General features: G+C 42.7%; 1 protein-coding gene across 1 annotated transcript in view; it reads left to right on the top strand.

The window, feature by feature from the left end:
• LOC101828857 (olfactory receptor 5-like) overlaps window positions 1-9,705 on the top strand; it is a 100,750-nt gene extending 91,045 nt beyond the window's left edge. Inside the window, exon 2 of the mRNA XM_005085646.3 lies at window positions 8,202-9,705. Within this exon, the coding sequence (XP_005085703.2) occupies window positions 8,202-9,140 (939 nt within the window). The 3' untranslated portion in view covers window positions 9,141-9,705. The remainder of the gene's footprint in view (window positions 1-8,201) is intronic.
• The last annotated feature ends 2,358 nt before the right edge of the window (window positions 9,706-12,063 follow it).

Here is a 12,063-nt window from a genome sequence, read left to right as displayed (position 1 = left end):
TGGTCAAGATACATTGCATATGCTTACAGAATTGTCAAAGAATAAACGAAAGATATACTAGAAAAAAACAAAGTCATGAAAAAATAGGATGACCAGACAGTACATTAGAAAAATTATTCTATACATATACTTGAGGATTTTTCTTACTTGGTTGCTATAAACCGTGTGGGTTTTGTCTTTGGGTGAAAGTAATTAAATATAAATAAATTGTAGAGCTTTAGTAGGTGACAATATTGGAGGAGGCAGGAGAAGTTGGAGGGGAGGAAATGGGATACATTGAATACATATATAGAATTTCAAAGAACAGACAGAATATATTCGTAAAAGAAAAGAATTTGCTTGGTGGTGGTGGTACATGCCTTTAATCCCACCACTTGGGAGGCAGGAGGATCTCTGTGAGTTCGAGACCAGCCTGGCCTACAGAGTGAGTTCCGGGACAGCCAGGGCTACACAGAGAAACCCTGTCTCAAAAAAGAATTTGTTTCATTTAGGGTTTGATGATATTTCAAGGGCAAAGATTTCTTAAAGTTGTTGTTATTTTTGTTGTTGTTTCGAGACAGGGTTTCTCTGTATTGTTTTGGAGGCTGTCCTGGAACTCGCTTGGTAGACCAGGCTGATCTTGAACTCACAGAGATCCGCCTGCCTCTGCCTACCGAGTGCTGGGATTAAAGGCGCGCGCCACCAACGCCCGGCTCTGTTATGGTTGTTTTTAGTGTATGAATGTTCGCCTGCCTGTATGCCTTTACACCATGTATGTGCAGTGCCTACAGAGGCCAGGAGAGGGCGTCAGATTCACTGGAGCTGGAGATACAGAGCTGGTAAGGGATCACCATGTGGGTTCTGGGAACTGAACTCACACCCTCTGGAATTTTAACCTGTGAGTGCTTTCACCTCTGAGCCATCTCTCCAGCCCCGCTAGTCTTCCTCTGACTATTTCACTTGACACTACGCCTTCAAGGTTCATCCGTATTGTAGCATCTGTCAGAATTCCCTCCCTTCCTTAAGGCTAAACAATATTCCTTTGTGTTCTGCTCAAAGGACATCTGGTTTCTTCCACCTCTGGCTGCAGTCAACACTGATACTGTGGATGTAGGTGACAGATACGGTTTCACTAAGCTGCATTATCAGCCTCTTGTCTATTACATGGACATCAGACCCATCAGCACCAAGAGCAGGGCCTGACCTTCGGGGAAGACACCATCAATGCCCAGACATGAAGCGAAGGTAGTTTAGAAGCTCGCTTGCCTCTGACCTGCCCTCTTCCGTCTCTGCAGAGCATCAGGGAGAGACTTTCCGCCACAGTCCTTTCCCAATCCACAGAGACCACTGAAGTCTCTGGGGTCCAAAGCTCTGGCTTAAGTTTGCATGCCTACTCCTTCTCAGAGTGTGGACAGTCTACTCGGAAACTTCAAGAGTTTAAGACAGAAAAGAGACAAAGGCTTTGTGTGTGTGTGTGTGTGTGTGTGTGTGTGTGTGTGTGTGTGTGTGTGTGTGTGTAGAGCACCTCCTTTCAAGGCAGATTGAAAGGTTGCATTCTCTGGTATCTCCTCTAAGCAGAAGCCGAGTCTATGTAGATATCAGAGTCTGCTCCTCCACTGTTAGAATCAGCAAGGAAGGATCAATACTTCTCAACTGCTATCAGGTATGAAGACCCAGAGCTATTCTTTGAGGGTAAAATCAGGGAGTGGCAGGAACATATGCTTTTCTTTTCTAGAGTAGTCAAGATATCACGTCCACATTACAAAGTCTGAACACTTTAGTGACACCAAATGGCTTGATGCTCAGGAATGGCAGTTTTATCTGAATACACAGACAGGTACGTGATACATAACTATGTGAGCAATAAATGATGGATATATTGGTAGATAAAATAGAAATATATGTATAGATAATAGATATAAGACACATATATACATGAGTTTTAGAATACACGTGTGTGTGTATACCCATGAAATAGATGATGGACAGACAGACAGATAGATTAGATAAATTATGAATGAGATGCATAGATGATAAATGAATAGATGGATGTTTGATAGGATGATGTAAAGATGGAGAGCTGACAGATAGATACATGATAGATAGATAGATAGATAGATAGATAGATAGATAGATAGATAGACAGATAGATAGATGATAGACAGATAGATGATAAATGATAGGTTAATAGACAGGATGGATGGGTGGGTGGACGGACGGATGGAAAGACAGACATTTAGAACTGGCAGGTGATTAAGTGGCTTTTGCATATTAGAATTTTTATCAGTGGAGAAATAGTCTGTTGTGCTTGTCTCTCACACTTCATAACCTTTGCTTCTTACTCCTGTGTTCTACCAAACAATTCACTCGTGTGTATATATATATATAACACGGATAACACCAAAGTGAATAATAGCTCTTACATTATAGAACATGTGTAAAGTACCAAATAGCCTAAGAAGTTTGCCCATAGATACACTGTTTCAAAATTTTCAAACACTTTTAATGAAAACTCAGGTTCTTTCATGTCTCCATGTCCTCAGGCCCCTTAGGGTCTTCTCTGTGCACCAGGTCCTTCTTTGGCAAGTGTTTGTGGAATTGAAGATCATAGTAGATCAGTTAAGAGTCTACTTTCTCGACGGGTGTTGGTGGCGTACTCCTTTAATTCCAGCACTCGGGAGACAGAGGCAGGTGGACCTCTGTGAGTTCGAAGTCAGCCTGGTCTACAGAGTGAGTTCCAGGACAGCCTCCAAAACAATACAGAGAAATCTTGTCTCGAAAAACAAAACACAAAACAAAAAGAGTCTACTTTCTCTTGAGAGATGTCCTCAGTTTTGTCTATAATAATTGAAGGGATGTAAACATCTGTTTATACTCAGAGTTAAACTTAAGTCCAGATCCTTATTCCTTTAGACATAACATTAAGATGAAACATTTCTCCATATCTCCAATTCTAATTTTTCAAAAATTTTCTGACTTGCCACAACTAAAAAAAATCCTCCCTTTGAAATATTCTTCAGTGTTCCTGATCTTATAACCCAAGAGGACATGTCCACAAACCCTTTCATCCATGAGAACCTTCTACAAAGAATGTCTTTACTGTTGATTTTTGCATATATCTCATGAGTTATTTGTGACTTTTAGAGCAAATTTTAGTAACTACATTACATTGTCCTCTTTCTTTCTTTCATTTTTGGTTTTTCGAGACAGGGTTTCTCTGTGGCTTTGGAGGCTGTCCTGGAACTAGCTCTTGTAGACCAGGCTGGAATCAAACTCACAGAGATCTGCCTGCCTCTGCCTCCTGAGTGCTGGGAATAAAGGTGTGTGCCACCACCACCCAGCTTTACATTGTCCATTTTCTACAGCAGCTATTGACTTAGTTCAAGGGCTAGTAAACACTTTTGAGGCAGGGTATTCTCTAAATATTCTATCTCTGGGCTTCAGAGGAATGAATTTTTCCAAATGCACTTCTAAGGGTATCTCATTTGCATTTGAAGCAATCAGTTATGGGTGGGAGCACAGAAAAGAATTTGTGAAGAAGCTGATTTGGGTAGGCAAAGAGAGACCAATGGAAGGCCGGAAATGGAGGAAGAGCTTCAGAAGGAGGACAGACTTCTCAGAAGAGAACAAAGGGTTCCACCAGATTGGTGACAGCTCCATCTTGAATTTTAAAAACGTGTCTTGTTGATGACTAATTGGTAAGGCTTCTGTTTAAGATTATAATAAACAGCCCACATAGAAGCCAAACCCAAGCTCAAGAAACTCACAGGCAGCTCCATGGTCTAGAGTTACCTCTTAGCATTAAGGCATTCTTGACAGGAACCAATAATAGGCATCATTTTACAAGGTACATTGGTGTCATTTTATAGCTGTCATTGATGTAGCTATGCTTCAATTTTCCTTCCAATAAATTCTTAAGGATAATTCATGATATCCCCATTGCTTGGAAAAATGTGTATGGGACATAGCTGAATCTAGCTCTGTGTCTGATTTTACAGCCTTACGGGTCTGTGACTGGACTTACATCCAACTAATGTCTACCAAAGCTCAGGTGCTATAGAGTATCTCTGAAATTGAGGACCAATGTCACTATGAATCTCAGCTTCATGGTGTCTGTAATAAATATCTGTTCATGCCAAACTATTAAATATTTGGAAAGGAACCTAGAAACTAAACAGAAGGAACAGAGACCAAGCATGGGGAAGAGGGGACTTGTGACTTACCAGTGCACCTTAGCTCTAGACATCCTCTCTGTATTTTGGGCCAAGTTACTAATATCAGAGCTTAATGCTTAACCATCAAATAAGAAATCATCTTTTATTTTTTTTATGTGATGCTGAGGGACATATGCACACCAGGCAAGCACTCCACCACCGGAAGTCATAACCCCATCCCAGCAATTGTAGTTCTATAGAGGTTTTAAGGAGCTAACAGATCTGGGTGATATCCACCCCCCTTTCCTTCCTTCCAGCTCACTGTCTCCCCATAACTCCTCCCACTTCTGTCCCAATCATCATCCTACCTTTTTATTTTGTAGCCAACTAAGTTCAATTAGTGCTGCCCATATGTTCTGTGTGCAGTCATCAACCCGGACATGGGTGATCTAACAACAGAAATCCACACACTCATGAAAGAAAAGTGGCCTTCCTCCCTCTGTTCCCATCAGCTGCCTTTAGGTCCTAAGCTAGGGGTGAAATATTGGAAGCCCCTCCCTCCTCCTTGCTGGGATTTTTAACTCTCTTTGTCTCATAAGATGCAGTTATTGTACCAGGCACATGTGGAGGTTGGAAAACAAGTTGAGTTTGCTCTGTGATCTCTGTGATGGACTTGGAGATTGGAACAATTTCTGGTAAGGAACTGGGACTCTGTGACCCACACAAGGAGCTATCTAGATTCTACTAAAAAAATATCAGCTCTCTGAAGATATAGGATCTGCCTGAGAATAAATCATTGGTGAAAATAGCGAGGTATTGAATGTATCTGGTGTTTACCAAGACACGTGTGCCTATTTGTGAGGATGTTGACAGAAACCATACTTCTAAGAAGCTGGCTTGGTAAGTGCCCAACTGAGTGCAAAGGATGAGAAAAATAATGAGTTGATTATTTAGTAAATATATTTGCTTATCATAGCAAGGCATAGATTAAAATGTCTATATACTTAAGAGAAGTAAAGGAAGGGGAAGGAGAAATAAAAGAGTTCAGAGGGACAGACTGGCTGAGATATCTACAGAAACAGGGATAGGGAGGAAGGGAAGAGAATGCAGAAGAGGAGAGGAGAGGAGGGGAGAGGAGAGAAGGGGAGAGGAGGGAAGAAAGTGAACTAGTTTATCTTCACATGTAGAAAAAAATGGACCAAGGACTGTCAATGACTTTCGGGACCAAATATGGAGGTGGGAATTTGACATTGGCTTCAGTTGGTCTGGGAGAGAATGATGACTTGAATTTGTTCCATTTTCCTACGGTGGGGTCACATGATGGTGATCATTCTGGGAGAAGTGTGAATGCTTTGCCCTTGAGAAATGCTTAAAGTAGACTGGTGGGATAGCTCAGGGAGTCAAGTTGGTTGTGTACCTCCAGATCTGATAGCCTGGGAGTTACATTCCCAGGATCCACATGGCAGGACAGAACTGAGTCTTGCCATGACAGTTGTTCTCTGGCTTTTCCCACATGAACCATGATGCATATTCACAAGCATGTGTGTACAAGTAAATAAATGCAGTTTTTAAAAATAAAATATTTGAAGGAATTCAGGGATGTTTCACTGAAGAAGAAACCAGATGAGAAGCTAAAAATTCTAAAGTGGAGAGAATCTGTTGGATGATGAAGCAGGCTCTTGTGAGGCAGTTTCCCTCATAGTCAAGCTATTCTTGTTGCTGCTGCTTTGTTAAAATGCTCTTCCCAATATTTTTCCATGGTAGATGAGGGCCCTCTCTCCTCCTGCATTAGACTACTAGCCATTTATGAAGGAGTAGCCTTCAACATCAAGATAATATGTTTCATAATAAGCTCTGTAATATCTTTTCATTGGCTCTGTGTCCTGTAAGAAGTCAACTCCTAATAGGTGAGAGCAATGTTTGAACCTTGAATTGTTTATTAAATGTGTTTGCTTATACTAACAAGATATAAAAGAAAATCCCCATATTTAAGAGAAATGAAATAGAGATAGGGGAAATGAGGGGAGGGGAGGAGAAAGAGAAGGAAAAGAAAAAGAAAAAGAGTAGGAGGTGGGAGAAGGGGAGGAGGAGACGAGAAGGAAGAAGATTGAGGAGCATGAGAATGAGGAGAAGGAGGAGGAGGAGGAGGAGGAGGAAGAGGAGGAGGAGGAGGAGGAGGAGGAAGAAGAGGAGGAGGAGGAGGAGGAGGAGGAAGAACAAGAAGAAGAACAAGAACAAGAACAAGAAGAAGACTGAAGAATGCTAGGGTTCCTAACTCATTGCAGGAGCTTAATTCCACCACGTAGAATCTTTGCAGGATACTCTAAAGCAAGAAAGACTCCCAAATTGTATAACTTTCTGGATCTGTAGTCTTGGATGTTAGAGCCTGTTCTGGTCCTGGCTTTCAGGACAGGTAATGTCATCCTATTGAAGTGACGTAGATATGGAGTTAGGATGAGCTACAATAGCTTCCTGACTGGGTCACTTTGGGCTGTGATGTACCTCCCTGTGTCCCCACACTTATCCTGTGGGACAGAGGCAAAGACTATAACTACGTCATTTAAGACTAAATCCGTGGTGCTAGAAACATGGCTCAGCAGTTAAAAGCACTGGTTGCTCTTCCAGAGGACTTAGGTTCAAGTCCCAACACCCTCATGGCAGCTCATAACCATCTGTAACTCCAGTTACAGGGGGATTTGATGCCTTCTGTGGCCTCCGACGACACTGCATGCGTGCAATGCATAGACATACATAGTCATGCAGATAAAATAAAAATAAATCCTCAAAAAAATAAAGAATGGCTGAGTCATACCAGAACTTAATAGTGCTGAATAGCCATGTCTTCATGACATGTTTCTGATATGAAGTAAAAGCTCAATAAATCTTAGAGGTTTTTGTGATCAGGATGCATACCTAGATTGCATCCATCATTCCCTGTGTATCTCCCAGCTTCTCCCCCAAACAGCAGTGTGTGAATGATAAGGAAGTATGATCATCTACATTGGGTGCAGCCAACAGAATCTCCACCCTTTAACCAGATGCAATGTTGTACAAATTATGAGTAATGTTGTATATTTGATCACACTGATTGGGCCTAAACAATGGAATCTCTAAACTTCTGTTAAATGAGTACCAACTTTCTTAGAATTTTAACTATATTATTCTGAACAAAACTTCTTAGCTGTGGGTCTAATCACCTACAGCATAATGCAGTTCCGTAACAATAAAATCACTTTAAGAAAAAAGGGACTCTGTTTCAGACAGGATCAGGCCCATTCAGAGTAGTATGGCTGTAGATTAAACCCGGTTTTTGGATATCACAGATAGCAGTTTATTTCCCCTAGATTTTATCTTATCCTAAACTGGTGTGTAGGGGAGACAACTGGGGAATAATACTTCTAAAAAACTGAAATGAAAATAATTATAATCATGTAGCATAGCAAATGTCAGTCTTTTCCCTTACTTAATCTCACTGAGAGCAACATTTATCCTCTGAATGTTCAGACAGATGGTCACGTTCTTTCTGTGCTTTGGAGTCATCAGATGCAGCATTCATCTCAAGAATGTGAAGAATCCTTCTCTTATCCAGTCCCCAAGAAATATTGATATGATTGTCTGTACCGTGCATTCCTTCCCTTCAGCTGCCTGGGTCCTGTCACTGTCTCAGCCCCCAAATAACACACGAGACACTAGACTAATTATGAAGCTATTGGCCATTTGCTATGGTTTCTTAATGGCTAGCTCTGATCTAATTATTAACCCATAATTACTAATATGTATTTTCACAAGGTCTTATCTTACAGAGAACACCAGACTTGTGCCCTTTCCTCCTGGGACCACATCCTCTACTCTTGACTACATTTCCCAGAATCCTCCTCGACTCCTAGTCCCACCTATCTTGCTTCCTTATTGGTCAACAGTGCTTTATTTATCAACCAATAAAACAACATATACACAGAAGGACTTCCCGCATCATTAAGTCACTAAAGGCTCAAATCACCAAGAACATGTTTCTAATTACTTCTACGATAAAGAATACATGTTAACAATTGGTTTGTCTCTCTGCAGATGGAGAGGCCCCTGGAGCTGGCCAACATGACCAGGGTTCAGCAGTTCATCTTGCTGGGATTGTCCACTAGGCTAGACATAAAGGATGCTCTATTTGCTGTCTTCCTGACTCTTTACCTGCTGACGCTCCTGGAGAACACACTCATCATCTACCTCATCTGCACCCACAGCGAGCTCCACAAACCCATGTACTTCTTCCTGTGCAACCTCAGCTGCCTAGAGATCTGCTATGTGTCAGTCACCATGCCCACCTTACTCGTGGGGCTGTGGACAGGGCCCTACCACATTTCCTTTACGCTCTGCATGACCCAACTCTTCTTCTTTATAGTCCTCATCTGCACAGAGTGCACCCTCCTGGCCTCCATGGCCTATGACCGCTATGTGGCCATCTGCCGCCCACTGCACTACCCACTGCTCATGAGGCCCCAGGTCTGCCTGGGCTTAGCCTTGTCTTCATGGCTTGGTGGGCTGGTAGTCTCAGTAGCCAAAACAACATGCATCGCCAGCCTGTCATACTGTGGTCCCAATGTCCTCAACCAATTTTTCTGTGATGTCTCTCCTCTTCTGAACTTGTCCTGCACCCACGTGGCCCTCACAGAGCTGGTTGACTTCATCTCGGCCATCATCATCTTCTGCGGGACACTCCTTGTGTCCTTGGCCTCCTATTCAGCCATTGGGACGGCCGTACTCCGAATGCCATCAGCTGCTGCCAGACGCAAGGCCTTCTCCACCTGCGCCTCCCACCTGGTAGTGGTGGGCATCTTCTACTCAGCTGCTCTCTTCATCTACTGCCGCCCCAGCCGCATCAAGTCCATGGACCTCAACAAGGTGCTGTCTGTGATCTACACGGTGGCCACACCTCTCTGCAACCCTGTCATCTACTGTCTGAGAAATAAGGAGGTCCACACTGTGCTACAAAAGACTTTTCACTGGGCTTGACCATGGTTTTCCAAATCTGGACCCCTCTCTCCCTGGACCAAACATTCCTTGAGGTCTGGGGATGTATCTCAGTGGTAGACCTCTATCATAGCATGCAAGACTCTGTATTTGATCCCCAACACCTTTGAAAAAAGAACTATAATTATTTCTTGGCTCCCAAAACTCCATAAACCTTAAACCCCAAAGAAAAATAGAATAAAACATCTTTTCCATTCGATATGTAATACACATCAAGCAATAACTAAATCTGAAATGGCTAAGGAGAAATCATCAATGCCCAACACAAAACAAATATTATGCATTAGTGACCGATGACCCACTTCTTAAATCATAACCTAAAGAATGTAGCTTGAGCATCCCATCATTTTATTCCTGGAAGACTGATACGTTTTTACTGAAAGTTTTTAAAACTGTGTTAGCATATATTAACAGTACAAAATGGCTTCATTACGGCATTTTCTTGCATGGATATAATGTACTTCACCTGTCATGACCATCGTTTATCTTCCTTCCACCCCACGCTGGTCTCTTTCTTCTTTCCAATAAATTTCAATTTCATGCCTTTTGTATTTGTTGGCCTGTATCAATTGTGCACACACAGTTACATTTGTGGTGGACATACTTCAGACTTACTCCTTTGTCTGAATTGTTATGTTCTTTTTATGGGGGTCGGGGACAGAGTTTCTCTTTGTGACAGCTCTGGCTGTCCTGGAACTTTCTCTGTAGACCAGGCTGGCCTCGGCCTCACACCGATCTGCCTGCCTCTGCCTCCCAGGTGCTGGGATTAAAGCATGCCAACACCATAGCCTGGCTGAATTGTTACATTCTTTCTTGTGTCTTCAGCACCAACTGTGTTTCTTTAAACAGATTATGTACCCGTATATTAATGGGTTGTATATTCCTTGTTGGCATGCTTCTCTATTCTAAGTATCAATCAACTGAAGGCTGGAGCAGTTGTGCGTTTGTTTTGGTTTGGTTTTGGTTTTGGTTTTGCACCCTTACATACTTCATACTCCAAGCAGAGTATTTACATTGCATAAGAAACCTGCCCATATGGGTCTGGAGAGATTGCTCAGAAATTGAGAAGACAAACTACTTATGTAGAGAGTCCAACTTCAGTTCCCAATACCTATGTTATGTAATTCTCAACTGCCTGTAACTCCAGCTCTAGTGCCTCTTGTGGCCACTGCAGGCATCTACACCCACGTACACATATCCCCATACAGATACCACACATACATATAATTTTTTTCTATTTTATTTTTTAATTTAAATTAGAAACAAGCTTGCTTTACATGTCAATCCCAGTTCCCTCTCCCTCCCTCCTCCCCTGACCTCCAGTAACCCCCTATCCCATCCCCTTTCTGTTCCCTAGGGGATCTTCCATGGGGATCTTCAAAGTCTGTCACATCAATTGGAGCAGGGCTTAGGCCCTCCCCCATGTGTCTAGACTGAGAGAGTACCCCTCTATGTGGAATGGGCTTCCAAAGCCCATTTGTGTGCTATAAATAAAAACTGATCTACTACCAGACTCCCCATAGATTACCTAGGCCTCCTCACTGACATCCACATTCAGGGAGTCTGGATCAGTCCTACGCTGGTTTCCCAGCTATCAGTCTGGGGTCCATGAGCCCCTTGTTCAGGTCATCTGTTTCTGTAGGTTTCTCCAGGCTGGTCTTGACCCCTTTGCTCATCAGTCCTCTCTATCCACAGCTGGATTCCAGGAGCTCAGGTCAGTTTAGCTGTGGCATACACATACATTTTTAGAAAGAACTGGCTCTAATTGAGAGCTGTCTGCTTGCCTTTCTACTTAAATGGCTTAACAAGTATCAGCCAAATGTTTCCTTTCCTGCCACTCCTACAAACCATCGGGGGCCAGGGGCGTCTCTGAGGCCCAGAGCTTCTGAGACTGCACCCTGCCTCCTCATTTTAGTGCAGGCAGCACTTCAGAGACTCCGGAGCCACAAAAAAGAACTGGAGGAGGGTCTGTTTCAGGACCACGAGCAGCTCCTCCCAAGGCTCACGGAAGGGCTTTTCTCCTGTTTCTTGGCATCTGCTCTGGGCAGCAGCTGAGTATCAGAGCCTCTTGATCAGACCTGTGAGGAAGGATCGACCGTACCTGCTATCTTCAGCCACCAGGTGAGTTGCTCCCGCGTTGTTCTGGGCATGAAGGCAAGAAGCCTCCATGAACACCTCTGGCACATGGATATTGACTGTTTTTGGAGACATCAACAAATTTAAGCATCAGAGGAACTGATGAAGAGGTGGTAACAATAACTGCATCTAGAAGTGAAATATTAGTAACGCTACATGGTCCATCTAAGTGGTTTCCAGTTAGGGTGGGAGAGACATTCTGTCTGACTTCAAGAATGTTAACCATAGTGTTATACCATTTCAAAGAGGGCTGGTTACTCTTGTATGGATTCAGCTCATTCTAGGGAATTACTGAGCACTCCTATATGCCAGAATAGACAAGCAATATTAAGTATATTGACCATCGTTCCTAGAGTCATAGTTCTCCCAGTGCTTTTAGAAAAAAAGTGCAGCTGTATGTGTTATGCAAGAAGCTCCTGACGCTTTGCATTTTTGTGTACATCCTTGGCTTCCTATTTTTTTTTTGCTGAGTTTGCTCTTTGACAAGTTTTGCAAGTTTAAGGTGGATTCTGACTAGTGTAACATTGCTACCCTCTCTAATGTCTCTCCTACCGCTATTAACCCTCTTCTCCCTATAATTCCCTTTCAAACATTCATGTCTCTTTAAAACTAACCACTGCAACCAGTTAGGTATCTCAAAGTGCAAAACTGAGATACCCAAAAATTTCAGCTGATGACCCGGTTTCTTAAATGCCAATGGAGTGAAATGGCCATTAAAGACTTCTGCTTTCTCGTGAGAGAAAGTCTCAATTTTGTTTAGAACAGATAC

This window comes from Mesocricetus auratus, unplaced genomic scaffold (genome assembly GCF_017639785.1).
Source record: "Mesocricetus auratus isolate SY011 unplaced genomic scaffold, BCM_Maur_2.0 Super-Scaffold_100037, whole genome shotgun sequence".
NCBI lineage: Eukaryota > Metazoa > Chordata > Mammalia > Rodentia > Cricetidae > Mesocricetus > Mesocricetus auratus.
This window is presented reverse-complemented; position numbering and strand designations above follow the sequence as displayed.